General features: G+C 32.4%; 1 protein-coding gene across 1 annotated transcript in view; it reads left to right on the top strand.

Annotated features, from left to right (window-relative positions):
- LOC100932953 (vertebrate ancient opsin-like) overlaps nt 1-16,873 on the top strand; it is a 155,467-nt gene extending 138,594 nt beyond the window's left edge. The window contains exons 3-4 of the mRNA XM_031961231.1: nt 14,235-14,468; nt 16,748-16,873. Of these exons, the coding sequence (XP_031817091.1) occupies nt 14,235-14,468; nt 16,748-16,873 (360 nt within the window). The remainder of the gene's footprint in view (nt 1-14,234; nt 14,469-16,747) is intronic.
- The last annotated feature ends 7,921 nt before the right edge of the window (nt 16,874-24,794 follow it).

Raw genomic sequence — 24,794 nt, 5'->3', positions numbered from 1 at the left:
TTGCATAGCCTTGTGTTTCAGATTTCCCCTCCTTCTCCCACCCTCTTCCCTAGATGGCAAACAATCCAATATATGTTAAACATATTAAATTATACGTTAAATCCAATATGTGTAAACATATTTATACAATTCTCTTGCTGCACAAGAAACATCAGAACAAAAAGGAAAGTAAATGAGTAAGAAAACAAGATGCAAGTGAACAACAACAAAAAGAGTGAGAATGTTATGTTGTGATCCACATTCACTTCCCATAGGCTGCTCTCTGAATGGAACTGGCATCAATCATCTCATTGTTGGAAAGAATCACGTTCATCAGCATTGATTGTCCTATAATATTGATGTTGCTGTGCACAATGATCTCCTGGTTCTGCTCATTTCACTCAGCATCAGTTCATGTTCTTTCCAGGGCTTTCTGAAATCATCCTGCTGATGTTCTATAAGAACAATAATATTCCATAACATTCATATACCATAACTTATTCAGCCATTCCCCAAATGATGGTCATCTACTCAGTTTCCAATTTCTAATCACTACAAACAGGGCTGTCACAAACATTTTTGCACATGTGGGTCCCTTTCCTTCCTTTAAGATCTCTTTGGGATATAAGCACTGTTGGATCAAAAGGTATGCACAGTTTGATAAGTTTTTGAGCATAATTCCAAATTGCTCTCCAGAATGGTTGGATCTGTTCACAACTCCACCAACAATGTATCAGTGTCCCAGTTTTCCCACATCCCCTTCAACATTCACAATTATCTTTTCCTATCATCTTAGCCAATCTGAAAGGTGTGTAGTGGTATCTCAGAATTGTCTTAATTTGCATTTCTCTGATCATTAGTGATTTAGAGCACCTTTTCATATGACTAGAAATGGCTTTAATTTCTTCATCTGAAAATTGTTCATATCCTTTGACCATTTATCAATTGGAAAATGGCTTGAATTCTTATAAATTTGAGTCAATTCTTTGTGTATTTTAGAAATGAAGCCTTTATAAGAACTCTTAAATGTAAAAATAATTTCCCAATTTATTGTTCCCCTTCTGACCTTGTCTGCATTAGTTTTGTTTGTATAAAAACTTTTAAACTTAATATAATCAAAATTATCTATTTGGTTTTCAATTATGAGTTTCAGTTCTTCTTTGGACACAAATTCCTTCCTCTTCCATAGATCTGAGAGGTAAACTATCCTATGTTCTTCTAATTTGATTATAATATCATACTTTATGTCTAAATCATGAAGCCATTTTGACCTTATCTTGGTATATGGTGTTAGGTGTGAGTCACTGCCTAGTTTCTGCCATACTAGTTTCCAATTTCCCCAGCAGTTTTTGTCAAATAGTGAATTTTTATCCCAAAAGCTGGGGTCTTTGAGTTTGTCAAACACTAGATTGCTATAGTTACTGACTATTTTGTCTTATGATCCTAACCTATTCCACTGATTGACTACTCTATTTCTCAGCCAGTACCAAATGGTTTTGATGACCGCTGCTTTATAATATAATTTTAGGTCTGGCACAACTAGGCCACCTTCCTTGGCATTTTTTTTTCATTAATTCCTTTGAAATTTTTGACCTTTTGTTCTTCCAGATGAACTTTGTTATTATTTTTTCTAGGTCTGTAAAACAATTTCTTGGGAGTTTGATTGGTATGGCACTAAATAAGTTGATTAACTTAGGTAGTGTTGTCATTTTTATTATATTCGCTCACAAGCTAACTTAATGAGCACTTAATCTTTTCCCAACTGATTAGATCTGACTTTATTTGTGTGGAAAGTGTTTTGTAGTTGTTTTCATATAGTTCCTGACTTTTCCTTGGCAGATAGATTCCCAAATACTTTATACTATCAATAATTATTTTAAATGGAATTTCTCTTTGTGTCTCTTGCTGCTGGACTTTGTTGGTAAATCCATCTGGTCTTGAAGATTTTTTCTTAGGGAGTTGATTAATAGCTTGTTCTATTTCTTTTTCTAAAATGGGACTATTTAAACAATTTATTTCCTCTTCTCTTAATCTGGGCAGTCTATATTTTTGTAGATATTTCTCCATTTCTTTTAGATTATCAAATGTATTGGCACATAATTATGCAAAATAACTCCTAATTATTGCTCTAATTTCTTCTTCATTGGTGGTAAGTTCTCCCTTTTGACTTTTAAGACTAACAATTTGATTTTCTTCTTTCCTTTTTCTAATCAAATTAACTAAAGGTTTATTTTGTTTTTTTTTCCCCATAAAACTAACTCTTAGTTTTATTTATTAATTCAATAATTTTCATATTTTCACTTTTATTAATCTCCCCTTTTATTTTCAGAATTTCAAATTTAGTATTTATTTGAGGGTTTTTAATTTGTTCTTTTTCTAGCTTTTTTTTTTTTAGTTCTAACCCAATTCATTGATGTTCTCTTTCTTTATTTTATGCAAGTAAGCATCTAGAGATATAAAATTTCCCCTAATAACTGCTTTGGCTACATCCCACAAATTTTGGCATGTTGTCTCATTATTGTCATTTTTTTGGATGAAGTTGTTTATTGTGTTTATAATTTATTGTTTCATCCATTCAATCTTTAGGATGAGATTATTTAGTTTCCAATTGCTTTTTGGTATATTTTCCCCTAGCCTTTTATTGAATGTAATTTTTATTGCATCATGCCTTTCTTCATTTGATGTTGAGGTTTTCATACCCTAATACATGATCAATTTTGTATAGGTTCCATGAACTGCCGAGAAAAAAGTAAACTTCTTTCTGTCTTCATTCAATTTTCCAGGGGTGGAAATTCAGCTCTTGAGTCATTTTTGCATTTTCTTTTTTGTATAGTTGTAAATCTTATAATGTTTTTCTTCATATTGAACAGAATTCTACCCATATCTTTTACTTTTTGCTCCTAGTTGTATCATTTAATTGATGTTCATCAACATCAATTCTAACTTCTCTTCTACATAAACCCTTAAAAACTTGAAAACTTTCATACCTATGCCTCCTGAATCTTTTCTTCTTCAACTTAAACTTTTCCAGTTCCTTCACTTGATTTTTTTGGGCATGATCCAGTTTCACTCTGGGAATTTGTTCATGTATTTCCTAAAATGTAGTATCTAGAACCAAATATAATGCTTTAGATGCTCCAGGGATTTGGTGGTCAGAGTTCAAAGGATAATGTTTAGGTTTTTAAAGGAAGGGGGATAAAGTAATATTTAGCTAGATAGATATAGATAGCTATGCTGAAGGAAGAGTCTCTCTCTCTCTCTCTCTCTCTCTCTCTCTATATATATATATATATATATATATATATATATATATGTGTGTGTGTGTGTGTGTGTGTGTGTGTGTGTATGAAGGGGGGTTGTGAAACTGTGTATCCTTTAATCTGTAAAATTAATCACTCTGAAATTGTGTCCCCTTTTAACCTGCAAAAGAAGAGAGATTGGGGTCTCTCAGACTCCAGAGAGTCTATGAGAGAGAGCATATCCTCCTGGCTGGGCTTTTCTAAGGCAAATCACCTCATTGATCTTTTGAGGATACAGATCCTTTTCAAGAAATTCCAAATTCCAGAAGCCTTCAAAGTAATTTTTTATTCAATTAGAGATCTAGGCCTGGGGACTTTGGCTTTCTTTTCAACCTGAAACCTGATTCTCAGGATTCCCTATTAAAGGGCAATTTTAAACTCATTTCTTTGTAGTATGTCAAAGTATCATGCTTTGTCTCTTTGGCATATCTGCCAGGATTCCTGCCCGCTGTGAAGACATTCTCTTCTCAGTGCCAGTCTCCATTTCCCTAATAGGACTTTGCCACTAGGAAGTTGGCCTTCCTAGCAAAGCCGACTTCTCATCCAACAATAAACTTCCATTTTTGCTACTTAATATTTCAGGTTCATGAATTCTTTCACAAAAGACCTGGTTTCCACAACTATCTGACTGCCATTAGAACCCCATCATGTATGTGTGTGTATGTGTATAAATATACACATATATGTAATATGGATATTCTATATATTCTATGCCCATCCATAAATCAAAATGGAGCTAAAGAACAAAGATCACCTCAGACTGATGGGTAATTACCATTAGTAATGGTAAATAATCAAGAATGGACAGTGTTTCTACATCAGTTTTCTGTACTGGCTATGTAGCCAATGGGTACTGCTGATTAGTAGACTGACTGAGGAATACTTTCCTCCATTTCCTGCTCTTCTAGGAAGAAGAGCTGAATTCTTCCAGACATAACTTATCCCACTGATTACATTTAGAGCATAGTCTTGCTTTTGACCTTTCCTTTTCATAACACTCCTTTCTGTCAAGAAAACATTTCCTCTAACTTTAGAGGGAGAGGAAGAACGAAAGAGAGAGAGAGAGAGTTATGAAGATCATCTAGTCCCAGTTTAAATCAGCCCAATTTGCTTCTTTCCTTTGAAAATTTAGGGTGCTTAAAATAAATATTATTATTATTTTTAAAATTTACAGAAGCTTAGAACCTCCAGACCAGAATGGTTTCTAGGCACCACACTGTAATCATAGATCTCCATACTGCTAAATTCTGGGTATCAAAATAATCATTGGCCTTTTTTCCCTTCCCACTCCCTAATCCTATCCATACTCCGTTTCTGCCAAAATACACACCCAGAACATAATTTTGACTGGATCTTGATTTTAACTAGAGCAAGCATATTTTAAAATACTATCCAAATAGCAAGGAAGCAATTTGAAAGATCATAAAATATTTAGCAACAATAAAGCCTCCCAAGCAGCATCAAGAGGGAGGGAGGGGAAAGTAAAGAAATTGAGCAGATTTTAGCTGTTTCTCACAATAAACACAGTCCATCAGTTCCCAGATAAATTCTTTCTACTAAGTGAGCATGGATCAAGCTAAATCTAAATGCATCTGTTCTATCTGGACATAAGTTTTCCATGCACTTTTTATTTGCCAGCATTATTTCTATTGGTTAATAAGGCATAATATAACAGAGAAGTAAACACAAGAGAATCTGAGGATGGTCACCAACTGGGGAAATCTAAGAAGTCTTTACAAGAAGCTGGAACCTGGAGAAAACAGAATTGATTGTGAGAGGTGAAGATTACCTGAGGAAGGAATGCATTGTAAGAATGAGGTCTAGATTCTATAAATGACCAGAGGAAGTAGTTCTCTATTTCAATTTTGATTGGAAAATATTGTTCATGAAAATACTAAATATCTGGAAAGTTGGTTTGGTGTGACATTTAGGCTATATTTATATAGTTATACATATATAAATTAAATATTATGAAATAACATTAAATTTTTTTAATATTCATTTTTAAAAAAATATGAGTTCTAAATTCTCTCTCATCTACTACTAGCTTACCCCTTAAGAAGGCAAGCAATATGATATTGATTATATATGTGAGGTCATGCAAAGAATATTTCCATGTTAGCCATACTGTAAAAGAACACATTTCCACAGAGACACACACACACACACACACACGTTTACCATGTGATACCACATACCACACACACACGTCATACTATGACAAACCAAGTGAAAAAAAGTAGGCTTTAATCTCCACTCAAGAGTTTACCAGTTCTCTTTCTGGAAGTAAATAGTATTTTTTCATCATAATATAATCATCTTGGATCATTGTCTTGATTAGAATAGTTAAGTCTTTCACAGTTGCTCATCCTTAAAATGCTGTGTTTATTTTTTAAAATTCACAAAAGCTCAGAACCTCCAGACCAGAATGGCTTCTGGGTACCACACTATAATTGTAGATCTCCATACTGCTAAATTCTGGGTATCAAAATAGTCATTGGTCTACAATGTGTACAATGAATTCCTGGTACAGCTCACTTCACTTTGTATTAGTTCATATAAAACTTCCCAGGTTTTTTCTGAAATCATCCTAATCATTATTTCTTATAGATACAATGGTATTCCATAACAATCATACGTCACAACCTGTTAAAGAGTTCTCTAATAGATAAACATCCTTTCAATTTCCAATTTTTTGTCACTACCAAAATAGTTGCTATAAATATGTTTGTACAAACAGATCTTTTCCCCTTTTCTTTGGAATACAGACCTAGGAGTGGTATTGCTGGGTCAAATGATATGCAAAGAGTATCCCTTTGAGTGTAATTCCAAATTGTTCTCCCATAATTGGACCAGTTCATTAAAGAACTTAAGTGTTCCAATTTTTTTCACATTCCCTCAAGCATTTATAATTTTCTCTTTTGTCAATGATACCCATTCTGATTGGTGTAAGGTGATGTGTCAGAGTTGTTTTAATATGTATTTCTCTACTCATTAATGATTTTCAGGGCTTATTGAACTTTTCCCACTTGCAACTCTTTTATACCTAAGAAATTTTTACATGTTTCTGAAGTATATAAATTAGTTATTCTAATCAAACATTTACTGACAATAAATCATAATTTCATGACCTCCACATTCAGTTGTGAAAACCCATATGGGGTTGTGTCTCATAGTTTAAGAAGCTAGGATTTAGAACATTTTTTCATGTGACTATTGATAGTTTTGAATTTTTCTTCTGAAAACAGTCTGTTTATATCCTTTGACTATCCTTTGATCAATTGGTTTTATTTTTTATAAATTTGCCTCAGTTCCTTATATATTTGAGAATTGAGGCTTTTATCAGAGAAAGTTACTATAACTTTTTTTTTTCTTTTTCTTGCTTTCCATTTAATTTTGGCTGTATTTGTTTGTGAAAAACTTAAAAAAAAATTCATGTAATTAAAATTATCCATTTTATTTCTCATGTGCTTTCTTTCTTCTGTTTGATCATAAACTCTTAGATCTGATTGGTAAATTTTTTCATGCTCTCCTAATAATGAAATCCATTATGTCTAAATAATTTATCTATTTTCATCTAATTTTGATATACAATATCAGATGTTGGTTTATACCTAATTTCCACCAAATGGTTTTCCCATTTTCCTAGCAATTTTTGTGAGTTCTTGTTCCCAAAACTTGCATCTTTTGGTTGATCAAACATTAGATTATTATACAGTCATAAAGGACTGTGCATCATGTACCTAATGATCCACCATTCAGTTTCTTAGCCACTATCAGTCTGTTTTGATGATTACTACTTTATAATATAACTTGAAATCTGGCATTGCTTGGTTGCCTTCCTTCATATATTTATTTCATTGATTACCTTGAAATTCTTGAGCTTTTGTTTTTCCAGACTAATTTTGTTATTTTTTTCTAGCTTTACAAAATAATTTTTGGCAATTTGATTGTTATAGCAGTGAATACATAAATTAACTTAGGTAGAATTATTGTATTTTTCATTTTAATAACTTTGCTTACTCATGAGTAATTAAAAATTTTCCAATTGTTTAAATCTGATTTTATTTGTGTGAAAAGTATTTTGTAATTGTGTTCATATATTTCCTACCTTTGTCTTGGCAGATAAACTCCCAAGTATTTTAGTTGTTTGTGGATATTTTAAATAGAATTTTCTTTCTATCTTTGCTGCTTTGTTGGCAATATGTAGAAATGCTGAGGGTTTATATAGTTTTATATTATGTAATTTTGTCAAAGTTATTAATTTTTCAATTAGTTTTTTAAATTGGTTCTCTAGGATTCTCTAACTATGCTGTCCATCATCCACACACAATGATAGTTTTGTTTCTCCATTGCCTGTTCTGATTCTTTTAATTTCTTTGTCCTCCTTTTATTTCTATAGACAGCATTCTAGCATAATATTGAACGATAGTGATGGCTAATAGTCATTATTACTTTACCTCTGATTTTTTTGGGAAGACTTCTCACTCTTCTTCATTACACATAATACTTGTTGATATTTTTAGATAGATAGTACATATAATTTTAAGAAAAGCACTTGTTCTTTCTAGCATTTTTAATAGGAATAGGTCTGGTGTTTTGTTAAAAAAACATTTTCTAAATGTTGAGATAATCTTATGATTTCCATTGGTTTTGTTTTTGATATTGTCAATTATACTTATAATTTTCTTTATATCGAATTAACCCTGCACTCTTAATATAATTCCCACCTGATCATAGCGCATGACTGTGACATATTACTGTAATCTCCTTGTTAGTATTTTATTTAATATTTTTGAATCAATATTTATTAGGGATATTTGTCTATATTTTTCTTTATTATTCCACTTTCTGAGTTAGGTAGCAGGACTATATTGGTCCTGGTAAATTTAATGTGTAAGGATTCATTCTTTGCTTATTCTTCCAAAGAATTTATATATATAGTATTCAATTTAATTGCTCCTTAATTGTTTGGTAGAATTCACTTGTGAATCCATTTGACCCTAGGGATTTTTCTTAGGGAATTCATTAGTGTCTTTTTCAATTTCTTTATTTTAAGAAGGGGTTATTTATTCTTTTTCCTCTCCTGTTAACCTAGAAAATTTATATTTTTGCTAATATTCATCCATTTTCTTTGGTTTGTCAGAGTTATTAGCATATAATTGGGTGAAATGGCTCCTAAAATTGATTTAATTTTCTCTTCATTTGTGGAGAATTCACCCTTTCCATTTTTGTTTTCTTATTTCTTTTTAAAATTAAATTAACCAATAGTTTATCTATTTTATTGTTAGCTTTTAATTTTATTAGCTTAACAGTTTTCTTACTTTTAATTTTATTAATCTCTCTTTTGATTTTCTGTTCCCACTTTTCTGACTCAAGTCTAGTTCTTATTCATCAAATCATAGTGCCTTATTTTCATCCAAAAATGTACGAGAAATTAGTTTCCAATATTAGGTGTACATTATACCTAAAAATGACCTTATGATATCATTTGCCTTTAATATGGGATAATGAGTTGCATTCTCTTTCCTACAACACTCCCCCCAAAAACCCACTACACACACACTTCAGTATTTAGAAAAGGATTCAAGCACAATAATTAATTTTTTAAAAACTGTACTTCACCACATTCAAATTAAGGCCTTTGAATGAGAGAAGACACTTGTAATTCAATTAAGACATTCTTTTTACATTCCATTTATGGAAGCCTTATGGGATTTGGAGCCAGTTGTATACTAGAGTTGAAATCTATGGGGAGGGAATAGCTTGTGGAAGCTTTCACAATTTTATTACCAAAGAATTGTATACATTTATTCTCTTTTCCCTCCAATCTTACCTAAAAGTCCTGACCTCTAATAAACATCACATGGTTTAAATCTTATGGTTTTTTGTCTTTATGGAAACCTGGATAAAGAAGGAAAAGAGAAGAGAAGTGGAAGCAAGAAGTATAATTGCCTGTAGGACAAGAATGCAGACATATAAATTTTGTTTAATGGATGTATACGTAACCTATAACTTACTCATAGAAAGTTACATTGGGGATACTAAAAAGATATGTAAATTGTCTATAATTAAATAGCCAGTACTACACTAGACATCTTTCTCACTTTGAGATCACTAGGCTGCTTTTTAATTCCCTCAGTAATGAAATTAATATCAAGCTAATATTTTGTTTTTCTTACCTCACTGAAGAAACTAATTCACTAGGTCAGCTTTTCTAAAACTAATTCAGCCAGAGAGCACAATGAGCTTGTAACACACTGACAGAAGCCATAAACACTCATGGGAGGAAGGTAAGGAATCTTCAGATATGGGATCTTCTTCCTCACAACTTTCTTCTCTAAAAGGGGAAGTCACAAGAAATTTTGGAACAAAAAATGCTATATACATATATGTATATATGTATATCTATTTAAAAAAATAATTCAGTTTCAAAAATAATATTTTAAAAGAATATATTCCTAGTATCAATATTTTCCCATGGAAAGAACTCTAAGATTCTGTGAAATGCAGTTTGGAAAATACTGCTTTATATAATAAGTGTAGGACTGGGGAGAAGAGAACTGGATTTGGGTCATAGTTCTGTCATTTATAAACAAAATGATCTTGGTCAAGTCACTTAATGGTTATTGAACCTCGGTTTCCTCATTTGCAAAATGAGGAATTTTGGACTAGATTGGGTATTCCTTAACTGCTATCTGTGAACTTTAAAAATATATTTTGCTAGCTACATCTTAATATAATTGCCTATGCATTTTATTTTATTAATTAAAAATATTATTCTGAGCAAAGGGTCCACGGGCTTTTACAGACTGCCATTGGAGTCTATGGCACGAAAAAGGCTAAAAACCTCTGGCTAAGTGATCTCAAAGCTCTCTTCCTGTTCTGACATACTAGGATTCATTTAGTAGCCAAATAGTCCAAGAGACGCTCAGGCTTTTCTTTTTGTATTATACTAACTGACGATATGTATATTTCTTTCTGAGATTTTATTGTGAGTACTAGAAACCTCCTTGGAATAGAACTTTGATTGTTCAGTCTTTTATGTTGTTGCTTTATGAAGGTGTTAAAAATGCCCCTTTAAAAGCCAGACTGGCAAATAGTTTAGTTAAATTGTGCATGGCAGGCTCCTATGAATTCTTCACACCCATTACAATTTCCCTATAATGTGCCATCATCCTTGAGAGATTACACTTTAGATACTTGAAGTGTTTATCCAGAATGATGCAGCCAGATTATATGGTCCACTTGGAAGCAAACATCCCCAACAGGAACACACCCAGTCTGTGATCAAATATATAGGGAGATGTTCTGATTGTAACATTCCCTCCCTTTTCACGTAATAACAGTAAATGTTTATGGGGTTGCTGCACAAAAAAAGGCTCTTTTCAAATGAAGCCCATTTTTTTGAATGGTAGGATTGGATAGTTGGATTGTAGCCATTACATTTTATAAATGGGAAAACCAAATATTGTTGTGGGGCAGTTAAAGCCAATAGTGTATTTTGGGGGCAACACCCTATAACTTGGTGACCGAAAGGAAGAATATTACAAAATGTCTAATGGTATTTTGAGGTAATCTTAAAAGTATATGGAGCCTCTGAGAGCAACAAGGGAACATTTTGAAAGGCTCTTGATTCTGTAGATGAATGTAATAAAAATGTAAAAATTCATTACATTCACAAAGATCATTATCCTGAAGCCATCTTTATCAGGGATTAGTATTGTGCCTCAAGTAAACTTCTACAATTAGTAATTTAATAGCAAGTCCATATAGGAAAATTACATCTTAGGAGGCTTCTTTTCCTAATGAACTATGTTCTGCAATTTATAGTGTAAGAGAGCTACCTGGACCACTGAGAGGTTTAATAATTTATCCAAGGTAACATAACTAGGATGTATCAAAGATAGGATGTAAACACAAGTGTTCCTGATGAGGATGCCTTTCCTCTGGCCACTATGAATGAGGCACTTCCTCTCTGAATGTTTATATCCCTTTAATTAGTATCCATGGGAAGATTTTTATATTCTTGTCTTTTATTAATATGTAAAGACATCAGAAATGAATGCTATTAGTTGACACAAGGAAATTGAGAGCTCTAGTTCTAACCCTTTTTTGACCCTCAGTCTTATGGAAGAGCAGAAAAACATTTGCTTTTATATATGTGTATGCTGTGTGTGATATTTAATATATTTTACAGACAAGAAATCTTGCTAGGTTAAAATGCTGACCTTGACATTCATTGTAGGTGTGAGTTTGGTTGTGTCAAAGATGAGATTCTAGTTAGGTGTATAGATGACAGAAAGTGGGGGTGGTTTGAGGTTAGAAATAGGATCCCAAAAGAAGTTTACAATATTTTGAGCAAATATGAAATATAAAATGAGATATGAACAAAGTCTCAGTATTGAATTTAATATAATTATAATATGGTGAAGTTAATAATTCCTATTTAATAACATATTTAATATGTTAGATCATATTTAATAACATTGCATTAAATTTAAGGCAACTCATTTTAATCAGAATATTGGCTGAGAAAATTCATGTACTAGATAGGTAATTAGAATAGGGAGAACTGTATTCCATGTCAAAGCTCAAAAGAAGAATCAGTAGAAGAAACTGGGTGAGGGGATCATTGCTTGAGAAGAAAGAACTCAAGAAATGAGAATTATCTTCAAGTGTTTCAAGGTTTGTTATGTGAAAGAAAGATTCAACTCATTCTGCTTGGTCTAAGGGCAGAACTAAAAGAGAGTCGAAGACACAAAAGATAGGATTAGCTTAATGTGGGGAAAACTGCTTAAATGAAACAGTCCAAAAATAGAGAGACAACGTCAGAAAGTAGTGAATTCCTAATTGCTGTGGGTAATTATATATTTATAAAAAATTATATAATAACATATACAATATATAGTATAATAATTATAATATAATAAAATATGTATAAATAATATAAAATACTTTAAAATTATATATTTATAAAATAAAATTTATTTAAAAAATCCTTGAGATAATCAAATATAAAGCTACCATTTTATAAATCAGGAAGCAGAGATTGCACATGTAGAGAGCTGAAATTTAAATCCAGTTTACTCAACTTTAAAAAGGTGCATCAGCCCTTCCACTATTCCACATGAATTTCCTCTTGAAACTGATCATGGAGACCACTTTTCAAATATGCTAGATGATGTTATAGAGGGAAGTCTTTAAGTACTGAAAGGACTGGGATTCATTTGTTTAGGATGCAATAAATTGTTAAATAATTGTGTGAAGAGAAATTATACTAAATATATTTTTAAAGCTGGAATGGAACCAAGAAATAATCTATCTGTTCTTTTATTTTTTCAGATAAGTAAGTATAGATTTAAGAGGTTTCATCAAAGTCACGTTAGAGATGACTATGACTTCATATAGTTCCTTACTGCAAATTGATGATGGATGTCATCCCTAATTAATAGAAAATATTTTTAAGGAGGAGAGGATTTTGCTTTTAGATTATGTTAAGTAATAACTTATTTAGTGAAAAATATATCAAAAACTTCATATTTTAGGTGATTTTTATTGGTTTTATTCAAGTATTCTTGACTATAATCATTTTGAAAGAAAAAATAAACAACTATTGTACATCTCTCAAAAAGTTGTTTGATCTAGGTGTGGTAGCAGACATTCCAGCTCCTGGGAAGGTAGATCTCTTGAGCTAGGAAGTTCTGAGCTGCCCGTGGGCAATGCTAATTAGATGTCTGTATGAAATTTGACAACAATATGGTGAGCTTCAGGAAATGGAGAATACCACATTGCCTAAGGAGGGATGAATCAGATCAGGTGGGAAACACAGCAGGTCAAATTCCTGTGCCAATCAGTAATAAGATGAGTGCATGATTAGGCCCTATAGTTGTAGCCTGAAGGAGATGAGAAGATCTGGCATTGAAAGCAGGGGGAAAAATGGAGTTTTGATATAGAACATTGTAAGAGAAAATAAATGATTTGTTTACAATTTTTAATTTCACAGCAAAAATGCAGATTAAAATTGGTGTATATGGAAAGAGAGAGAGAGAGAGAGAGAGAGAGAGAGAGAGAGAGAGAGAGAGAGAGAGAAAGAGAGAGAGGAGCAGGAGGAGGAAGGGGAAGAGGAGGAGAAGGAGGAGAAGAAGAAGAAAAAGAAGAAGAAAGAGGAGGAGGGAGAAAGAGAAAGGTTAAATATTTCTGATACAAATCTGACAACTGAAATAGATTTATAAGAATTAGAGGCATTCATCCTTAGTTAACAATTTAAGAATTTGAATAGTCAGTTTTTGAAAAATATAACTCAATAACCACATGAAAAGATGTTCATAATTTCAGAGAAATGAAGATTTTTAAGTAAAGGTAATAAATAATAGGTATAATCATCAAATTCTCAAACATTATAAAAGATGATAAAAATTAAATGTTGTTGCACTTATAGCAAATAAGCTATGATATCACATTGTTAATAGAGTTTTGGGTTGATTCAATTTTTTTTGGAAAAATGGGATTCTCTAAGAATTGAAATAATGGGCTTTTACCAAAGTCCTAAATACCTATACCTAAATAACCAATAGTCCTAAATTGGTCACTAAAAGTTTTAAATAAAACAATAACTTTAAGTATTTTAAGAAAGATAATGCCCTTTTCAAAGTTTAAATCAGATATTGCAAAACACACAAAGAAGAGTTATTCACTCATCATCATGGTTTTAGAGCATTCCATCTAAATACCACTTTTGTAGAACATTGCTTTTCCACTGTAATTTCACAGAGAAATCACGCTATCATTGGTACTTTCAGAGAAAGTAGAATTAACTTTACCGAATTGATTGCTTCTGCTAATTAAAAACTTCTAAAATCTTTTATTCATAAATATCCAACTTTTTTTAATGTTTCCCTCTACATATCTATTCTAATCAGGTTGTTATGAAATCATTTTCTTTTCGTCACCCAGGTTGGGAAAATCAGGAAGACTGCAGCTCGGAAAAGAGAATATCATGTCCTCTTCATGGTTGTCACAGCTGTCATCTGCTACCTGATTTGCTGGGTACCATATGGATTGATTGCATTAGTTGCTACATTTGGCCCCCCAGGAGTGGTGTCACCAGTGGCCAATATTGTACCATCAATTTTGGCAAAGAGCAGCACTGTATGCAACCCAATCATCTATATACTTATGAACAAGCAGGTAAAGCTCAAAGTAATTCCTTCTTTAAATTCAAATGGGCATCTCAAAATGTATTAACTGTGTGGTCATTAAGTATCTAAGGTTTATTCCTCATATATACCATTTTTGTCAAGCCCATGGAAATATGGTGGCAGTGAAATAGCAGAAATCATCAAGCTTGTAAGTTTGCATGACATAAATTTGGGAGTACACCCCATGGCTACCTTAATCTTAATTAGATATTTTCAGGTGAGTGAGGAGTCAATTCATGCTCATTTCCATGAAACATATAATAAACAACACAATTGATTTCCTAGGGCCAGGGTTTTCCTCCTCAGGTTTAAGAGTCAGCTTCATAGAAATTTTCAAAGAATCATTGAATTTTACAAGCAGAAGAAGCTCTAAAAATTGTTTGATCATCAGAAAATAGTCAGGAATTGGAAGTAACTAAGGTAATTTAATCAAATCCTTTCTTTTTACATATATATGTGTATGTATGTATATTTATATGTATATGCATATATAATTATATGTATATGGTAAGTTTGGCAACCCTATTGCTAAACTCTTCTCTCAAATTGAGAGAAACAAAAATTATATCCCATTGTGTCCTTTTATTGTCATCCCTTTATTGTGGGTACCCTGTTTCTTTGTTGGTCTTTTGAGATAGAGGTTGGTCATTGTACTAATATAAATTCTTAAGTTTTTTTAATTGTTTTCTTTTCCAATGTTGTTAGCATTGCACAAATTATTCTCTGTGTTCTGCTTATTCCACCATCAACCTCCCAGTACTCCAGACTTACAATGTAGGGATCATTTTTTTAATGCACATTTTCTTTTATTTTTTGGGTTGCCCAAGGTCCAAGGTCTCTTCACAACTCATGCCCTATTATGCAAGAGCTGCTAATTTCATTTTTCAATATTTATTAAATGTGCTTCTGTTTTTCTTCTAATATTCCTACCATCCTGATACAGACCCTCATCTCCTTATTCCTGGAGTATTGCTATTCCTTGTTGTGTGGTTTGTCTGCCACAAGTTTCTCTTTATTCTAATTTATACTCCATTCAGCCAGCAGCATGATTTTTTTTCCCCTAACCTAACAGATCCAACCATCTTATTACCTTCATTACATAAACTCTAATGGTTCCTTATCACTTCTAGGATCAAATATAAAAAGTTGTTTAGCATTCAAAGCACTCTATTTTTTAAATATAGGGCCTCATACTTTTCTAAGCATCTTATACCCCACAGCTCACTGCTTTCATGTACTCTTTGATCTGGCGGTCTCTTTGCTGTGACTTAAAAAGACACTCCATTTCCTAATTCTGGGCATGTTCACTAACTTTCCCCCATATCTGAAAAGCTCTCACTTCTCATTTCTGCCTTTTGGATTCACCAACTTCCTTTAAGTCTCAGATAAATCCCATCTCCTATAGAAAATCCTTTTCAATGTCTCTTAATTTTAATGCCTTCCCTCTGTTAATTTATTTTTTTAAATTTTTCTTATATATAGCTTATTTGTACACATAGAAGGAAGCAAGAGAATAAATATTTATATGGCATTTACTGTATGCTGGACATTGTGCTAGATACTTTAAGAACATTATCTCATTTGATTTTCACAATTCTGTGAGAAAGATGCTATTATTATCCCCACTTTACAATTGAGAAAACTGAGTCCAACAGAGGTTAATTTACTTGCACAGGGTCACAGAGCCAGTAATTGTTCAAGGTGGGGTTTGAAATTTGATTCCTATTATTCCAGGTCCAGAACTCTATCCAGATACTTATGTAATCATTAGCATGTTGTCTCCCCATAAGACTGTGAATTTCTTAAAAGTAGAAATTAGTTTTTTCCTTTTTGTTTTCCCTCCCACTTACCCCAATTCCTAGAACATAGTTCTCTGCTTAAAATGTTTGACTGACTTCACTCAACTTATCAGGTTTCTCTGAGACTTATTTTTTTTTAAATTCTTATAGCAGAATAATATTGCTTTATATCCATATATTAAAATTTATTCTATCATTCCCCCAATTGATGAACATCCTTTAATTTCTATTTTTTGCCATTACAAAGGCTATGTGTAGTTTTGTACATTTGTACATTTCGTCTTTCTCTGATCACTTTGAAGTTAAGCTCAGTTGCTGGGTCAAAAGATAAACACAGTGTAGAGTAAATTTGTAGGTATAGTTCCAAATTGATTTTGAGAATGGCTGGGTCAATTCACAGCTTCACTAAAAAATACTAATTATAGATCCTGCAAAGACTGTCATTTTTCTTTTTTGTCATTTTTGTTAGTTTGAAGGTGACCTTTACAAGTGTAGGGCAAATGAAATCATTAGGATCTTCCAAATAGCCGTGTTAGGGAAAAAATCCAAACCAACCACTGACTATGGAGAGAAGAGAATATGGCCATTCTATTGATTCATTGGAGAAGAGTGTTCTATAGAAGCAAGAGTTATTTGACAAGTGTTGAAAGAAGCATTTACTCTTTTATTGGACCACTGTTGATTTAACTCTTAAAATATATAAGCTCTCTCAAAAAAGGGCCAAGCAAAATGTATTTAAGAATCATTGAATCTTAAATGTATTTAAGAATCTCATTCAGTAGATTTTATTGTCTTTTAAAAATGTATTTTTTAACATTTAAATGCAAAATAAGAAAAAAATTTTAAAAAAGAAAGAAAAAGAAAAAAAAACCAGTGTCATATACTAAACTGAACATTAGGGAGGATTCAAAATATGTGATAATAAATTTCCATTTCAAGAAAACATATATAATAACAGAAGACATTGTATTCATAACTATTCATCTTTGCTTTGCTTCCTTATAGGTTTTCTTTTGTCAGCAAATTTTCTTTTCTTGAAATGGATTAACAGGTCAGAGATAACTTGAGGAATGTTTCATAGATATAATAAGCAAATACATATTTTTGAATAAATAGGTAATATATCAGAAATGAAGGAAAGGAATGCTTAACTTCCCCTGAGAACTTCATTGTTTGTATTCCTTGCAAGCTGAAGGATAACAGCTAGTTGGGAATTATCTGTGTTAAAATCCATCATATCCTATGACAAAACCACACATACTTGATATAATGTCTATATAGACTAGGTAAATTCTTTGTAACTAAAAAGCTGTTTGTAGAAGGGAAAATCATAGGAATCCTAACCTAACATTTTCCAACAGGTGTTGTAGCTAAATGAGAAAATCTGATATGTGTAGACAGTTATTCCAAGTAAGGACTTAAAGTCATAATATTTATCTGATACTAATAAATTGTTCGTTCATTTCTCAATAGTGTAAGTTAAAAGCAAATGTACAGATAAGTAAAATATAAAGCAAAAATCCTCACTAAATATTATAAAATCTAGTAACTCTGTTTTATTCAAGTAAGCCTCTAAGGATATAAAATTCCCTCTTATTACCGCTTTGGCTGCATCCCACAAATTGTGGTATGACGTCTCATCATTGTCATTATCTTGAGTGAAATTATTAATTGTATCTATAATTTGCTGCTTCACCCAATCGTTCTTTAAGATGAGATTGTTTAGTTTCCAATTACTTTTTGTCTATTTCCCTAACTTTTGTTGAATGTAGTTTTATTGTAATATGATCTGAAAAGAAAGATTACTATTTCTGCTTTCTTGCATTTAATTTGAGATCTTTATGTCCTAATATATGGTCAATTTTTGAATAGGTTCCATGAACTGCTGAGAAGAAAGTATATTCCTTTCTATCTCCATTCAATTTTCTCCAAAGATCTAACATACCTAATTTTTATAATATTCTATTTACTTCTTTAATTTCTTTCTTATTTGTTTTGTGGTTAGATTTTTCTAATTCTGAGAGTGCAAGGTTGAGATCTCCCACTATTACAGTTTTGTTGCCTATTTCTTCTTGCAACTCTCTTAACTTCTCCTTTAGGAAGTTGGATGCCATACCACTTGGTGCATATATGTTTAATATTGATATTGCTTCGTTGTTTATGCTACCCTTTAGCAGGATGTAGTTTCCTTCCTTATCTCTTTTAATTAGATCAATTTTTGCTTTTGCTTGATCTGAGATAAGGATGGCTACCCTCCTTTTGACTTCACCTGAAGCATAATAGATTTTGCTCCAGCCTTTTACCTTTACTCTATATGTATCTCCCTGCTTTAAATGTGTTTCTTGTAAACAACTATATTGTAGGGTTCTGACTTTTGATCCAGTCTGCTATCTGCCTCCTCTTTATGGGGAGTTCATCCCATTCACATTTACGGTTAGAATTACTAAATCTGTATTTCCTGCCATCCTAATAACCCCAGATTATGCTTTATTTTTTTCTTGCCTCCCCCCTCTTTCCCCTTTTTAAACTTATGTACCCTCTTGTATCACGATGCTTACCCTCTTTATAATCCTCCCTCCCCTCTGAGTCTTTCCCTTCCTTCCCTATTACTCTTTTCTTTTCCTTTCCTCCCCCGTTTTTAATGAGGTGAGAGAGAATTTTCTGTAAAACAAATGTCAATTATTTTTTCTTTGAGCCAACTCTGATGAGAGTAAGATTCACACAATGTTCTTCCCCCTCTCTAAATGCCCTCAGATATGAGAAGTTTCCTTTGCCTCTTTGTGGGATGTGGTTTCCCTCTTTTTATCCCTCCTTCCCACCTTATTCTGCCATCATCCCTTTTCCATATCTACTTCTCTTTTTATGTTATATTAGTAAAATCAAATTATACATGTATTCTTTTTGTATAGCCACAACAGAAATACAATTCTCAAGAGTTATTTTTACCTTTTCTGCATCTCTTGAGTTCTATGGTTGGAGATCAAATTTTGTATTTAGGCTTACTTGAATAAAACAGAGAAAGAAAAGATTAATGAATTGGGCTTGCAACTAAAAAAACTAAAAAAAGACCAAATTAAAAAACCCCCAATCAAATGCTAAATTTGAAATTCTAAAATTAAAAGGAGAAATTAAAAATATTGAAAGTAAAAAAACTATTGAACTAATTAATAAAACTAAGAGTTGGTTCTATAGAAAAAGCCAATAAAATAGATAAGCTTTTGGTAAATCTGATTAGAAAAAGGAGGGAGGAAAATGAAATTAGTAGTCTTAAAATGAAAAGGAGAACTTTCCACCAATGAAGAAGAAATTAGAGAAAATAAGAGTTATTTTGCTCAACTTTATGCCAATAAATTTGATAACCTAAGTGAAATGGATGACTACCTCCAAAAATACAGACTTCCAGACTAACAGAGGAGGAAGTAAATTGTTGAATAGTCCCATTTCAGAGAAAAGAAATAGAACAGGCAATTAAACAACTCCCTAAGAAAATCCCAGGACCAGATGGATTTACATGTGAATTTTACCAAACATTTAAAGAACAATTGGCCCCAATGCTATATAAATTATTTGATAAAATAGGGAATGAAGGAGTCTTACCAAATTCCTTCTATGACACAGACATCGTACTGATACCTAAACTAGGTAGGTTGAAAACAGAGAAAGAAAATTATAGACCAATCTCCCTAATGAATATTGATGCTAAAATCTTAAATAACATATTAGCAAAAGACTACAGAAAATCATCTCCAGGATAATACACTATGATCAAGTAGGATTTATACCAGGAATGCAGGGCTGGTTCAATATTAGGAAAACTATCAATATAATTGGCCATGTTAATAACCAAATTAACAAAAACCAAATGATCATCTCAATAGATGCAGAAAAAGCATTTAATAAAATCCAACATCCATTCCTATTAAAAACACTTGAGAGTATAGGAATAAATGGGCTTTTCCTTAAAATAATCAGCAGCATTTATTTAAAACCATCAGTAAGCATCATATGTAATGGAGACAAACTGCAAGCATTCCCAATAAGATCTGGAGTGAAACAAGGTTGCCCACTATCACTGTTACTATTTAATATTGTATTAGAAACGCTAGCTTTGGCAATAAGAGCCGAGAAAGAGATTAAAGGAATCAGAATAGGCAATGAGGAAACCAAATTATCACTCTTTGCCGATGACATGATGGTATACTTAGAGAACCCAGAGATTCTACTAAAAGTTATTAGAAATAATCCACAACTTTAGCAAAGTTGCTGGTTATAAAATAAACCACATAAGTCATCAGCATTCTTATATATCACTAACAAATCCAACAGTCAGAGTTACAAAGAGAAATTCCATTTAAAGTAACTACTGATAATATAAAATATTTAGGAATCTATCTGCCAAGGAAAATCAGAAACTTTATGAGCAAAATTACAGACCACTTTTCACACAAATTAAGTCTGATCTAACGCAATTGAAAAATATTAAATGCTCTTGGATAGGGCGAGCAAATATAATAAAGATGTCAATATTACCTAAACTAATCTATTTATTTAGCGCTATACCTATCAGACTCCCAAAAAACTATTTTAATGACCTAGAAAAAATAACAACAAAATTCATATGGAAAACAAAAGGTCAAGAATTTCAAGGGAATTAATGAAAAAAAATCAAATAAAGGTGGCTTAGCTGTACCAGATCTAAAATTATATTATAGAGCACCAGGTACCAAAACTATTTGGTATTGGCTAAGGAATAGATTAGTTGATCAGTGGAATAGGTTAGGTTCAAGGGATAAAACAGTCAACAAATATAGCAACCTAGTCTTTGACAAACCAAAGACCCCAGCTTTTGGGATAAGAACTTACTGTTTGATAAAAATTGCTGGGAAAATTGGAAACTAATGTGGCAGAAACTAGGCATTGATCCACACTTAACGCTGTACACCAAGATAAGGTCAAAATGGGTTCATGACCTAGGCATAAAGAATGAAATTATTAATAAATTAGAGGAACACAGGATAGTTTACCTCTCAGACCTGTGGAAGGGAAGGTCTTTATGACAAAGAAGAACTGAGATCATTACTGATCACAAAATAGAAAATTTCGATTATACCAAACTGAAAAGTTTTGTACAAAACAAAACTAATGCAGACAAGATTAGAAGGAAGCAATAAACTGGGAAAATATTTTACAGTCAAAGGTTCTGATAAAGGCCTCATTTCCAAAATATATAGAGAATTAACTCTAATTTATAAAAATCAAGCATTCTCAATTGAAAAATGGTCAAGGATATGAACAGACAATTTCAGATGAAGAAATTGAAACTATTTCTAGTCATATGAAAAGATGCTCCAAGTCATTATTAATCAGAGAAATGCAAATTAAGACAACTCTAAGATACCACTACACACCTGTCAGATTGGCTAAGATGACAGGAAAAATAATGATGATTGTTTGGAGGGATGCGGAAAACTGGGACACTGATGCATCCAACCATTCTGGAGTAGTTTGGGACTATGCTCAAACAGTTATCAAACTGTGCATACCCTTTGATCCAGCAGTGTTACTACTGGGATTATATCCCAAAGAGATTATAAAGAATGGAAAGGGACCTGTATGTGCTAAGATGACAGGAAAAAATAATGATGATTGTTTGGAGGGGATGCGGGAAAACTGGGACACTGATGCATCCAACCATTCTGGAGAGTAGTTTGGGACTATGCTCAAACAGTTATCAAACTGTGCATACCCTTTGATCCAGCAGTGTTACTACTGGGATTATATCCCAAAGAGATTATAAAGAATGGAAAGGGACCTGTATGTGCACAAATGTTTGTGGCAGCCCTTTTGTAGTGGCTAGAAACTGGAAACTGAATGGATGTCCATCAGTTGGAGAATGGCTGAATAAATTGTGGTATATGAATATTATGGAATATTACTGTTTTGTAAGAAATGACCAACAGGATGATTTCAGAAAGGCCTGGAGAAACTTACACGAACTGATGCTGAGTGAAATGAGCAGGACCAGGAGATCATTATATATTTCAACAACAATACTATATGATGACCAGTTCTGATGGACCTGGCCATCCTCAGCAACAAGATCAACCAAATCATTTCCAATGGAGCAGTAATGAACTGAACCAGCTATGCCCAGAGAAAGAACTCTGGAGATGACTAAAACCATTACATTGAATTCCAATCCCTATATTTATGCCCACATGCATTTTTGATTTCCTTCACAAGCTAATTGTACAATATTTCAGAGTCTGATTCTTTTTGTACAGCAAAATAACGTTTTGGTCATGTATACTTATTGTGTATCTAATTTATATTTTAATGTACTTAACATCTACTGGTCATCCTGCCATCTGGGGAGGGGTGGGGGTAAGAGGTGAAAAATTGGAACAAGAGGTTTGGCAATTGTTAATGCTGTAAAGTTACCCATGCATATATCCTGTAAATAAAAGGCTATTAAATAAATAAAAAAAGAAAAGAAAAATGGTCAACTGACTATTCTTTTATTAATAATCTGCTGGCCTTATTAATAAAATGAATTACTCAAAAAAAATCTAGTAACTCACTTTGATAGATCCAAAGGATTTTTTCACATCATGTCTATGTGATTAGTTTTCATGTGTGTTCAAGATGGAAGTAGAGTAGAAAACCATATATATATATATATATATATATATATATATATATGTATACACACAAATGAAAAGCAACAAAGAATACATATGAACATATATATATATATATATGAAGTGAGAAGAGTATATATATATACATACATATATATATATATATATATATTTGTGTGTATACCAAGAAAAGAAATGGAAAAAAACTGGTAAATATTCTGCATAATGACAATGCTTTGCTCAGAAATTGTTTTTTTCTTCCAACATACTGATAGTGGGAAATATTTATGCTATTCTTCATATCTCTGAAATTTAGTATAGGATGACACAAAATAGGTGCTTAATAAATGCTTGTTCATTTGATTTGACTAATGTTGATTTAATTGTTAAAGTAAGATCCACTACTGGCAGGTTTTCAGTGTTCCTAATTGTAGAGGGTACAGTGGTGAAGAAAATCCCATAAATATATTAGAATTCCAGACTAGTATTACAGATGTCCCAAAATAATTTGGAAGTTTAGCTAATCTCTAAGTCAAGATACAGAGCTTCATTATAATTTAATGTTAAATTAGGCTAAATTCCAAATAAGGAAGATAGCAAAAAGCATACATCAGAAAGGTAAATTTAAAGGGATTTAAGGAGTAGAGAACAAAGAATAGAGCAGGATAAATAACATCATGGGATTAGGTTCACATGATTAGTGGGAAGTTTGGTAATGGATTTTAGCAATGAGCCCCTTTCTTTTTTTTAATTATAGCTTTTTATTTACAAGTTATATGCATGGGTAATTTAATAACATTGACAACTGCCAAACCTTTTGTTCCAATTTTTCCCCTCCTTCCCCCCACCGCCTCCCCCAGATAGCAGGTTGACAATACATGTTAAATATGTTAAAGTATAAATTAAATACAAAATAAGTATACATGTCCAAACCGTTATTTTGCTGTAGAAAAAGAATTGGACTCTGAAATAGTGTACTATTATCCTGTGAAGGAAATAAAAAATGCAGGTGGACCAAAAAAAAAATGCAGAGGGATTGGGAATTCTATGTAATGGTTCTTAGTCATCTCCCAGAGTTCTTTTGCTGGGTGTAGGTGGTTCAATTCATTCCTGCTTCATTGGAACTGGTTTGGTTCATCTCATTGCTGAAGATGGCCATGTCCATCAGAATTGATCATCTTATAGCATTGGTGTTGAAGTATATAATGAATTTCTGGTCCTGCTCATTTCACTCAGCATCAATTCATGTAAGTCTCTCCAGGCCTTTCTGAAATCCTCCTGCTGGTCATTTCTTACTGAACAATAATATTCCATAATATTCATATACCACAATTTATTCAGCCATTCTCCAATTGATAGGCATCCATTCATTTTCCAGTTTCTGGCCCCTTTCTTTTTTCAAGAAACTAAAAAAATGCTGGTTGAGTCCAGGTGCAAGATTATCACTCCAGATTTTTGAATGACAAATCAAACATTCTTGAAGGATAGCTTAGTTTAATAAAGATATGAGGTTCAACTCTCTTTTACGCACATTCTCCTAACTTGTGCTACATCACTCCTAGTAGTTACTACATATTGACTAAATAATTCCCAAGGTCAGGTGATCTGGATTTTTTGAAAAGTATTGGGGTGTCTCCTACTATTGGAATTTACCCTACATTAATTTGTTTACCTTTTCATAAGGGAAGGGCCGGATATGAAATGCTTTACAGAAAAGTGATATTGGTATCATCTGACCTCAATAGTTTCTGTCAACATTATCATGATAGGGAGGAATCTTGGTTTCCAGTAACATATCCAGAGGTATTAGCTCCATACCAATTATTTTTTGCTGAAACTGAATTACAGATTCAGGGCCTGAATCCTCTCATTTCA

The sequence above is a fragment of the Sarcophilus harrisii genome, chromosome 3 (assembly GCF_902635505.1).
Source record: "Sarcophilus harrisii chromosome 3, mSarHar1.11, whole genome shotgun sequence".
Lineage (NCBI taxonomy): Eukaryota > Metazoa > Chordata > Mammalia > Dasyuromorphia > Dasyuridae > Sarcophilus > Sarcophilus harrisii.
Note: the sequence above shows the minus strand (reverse complement) of the source record. Positions and strands in the feature narration are given on the sequence as shown.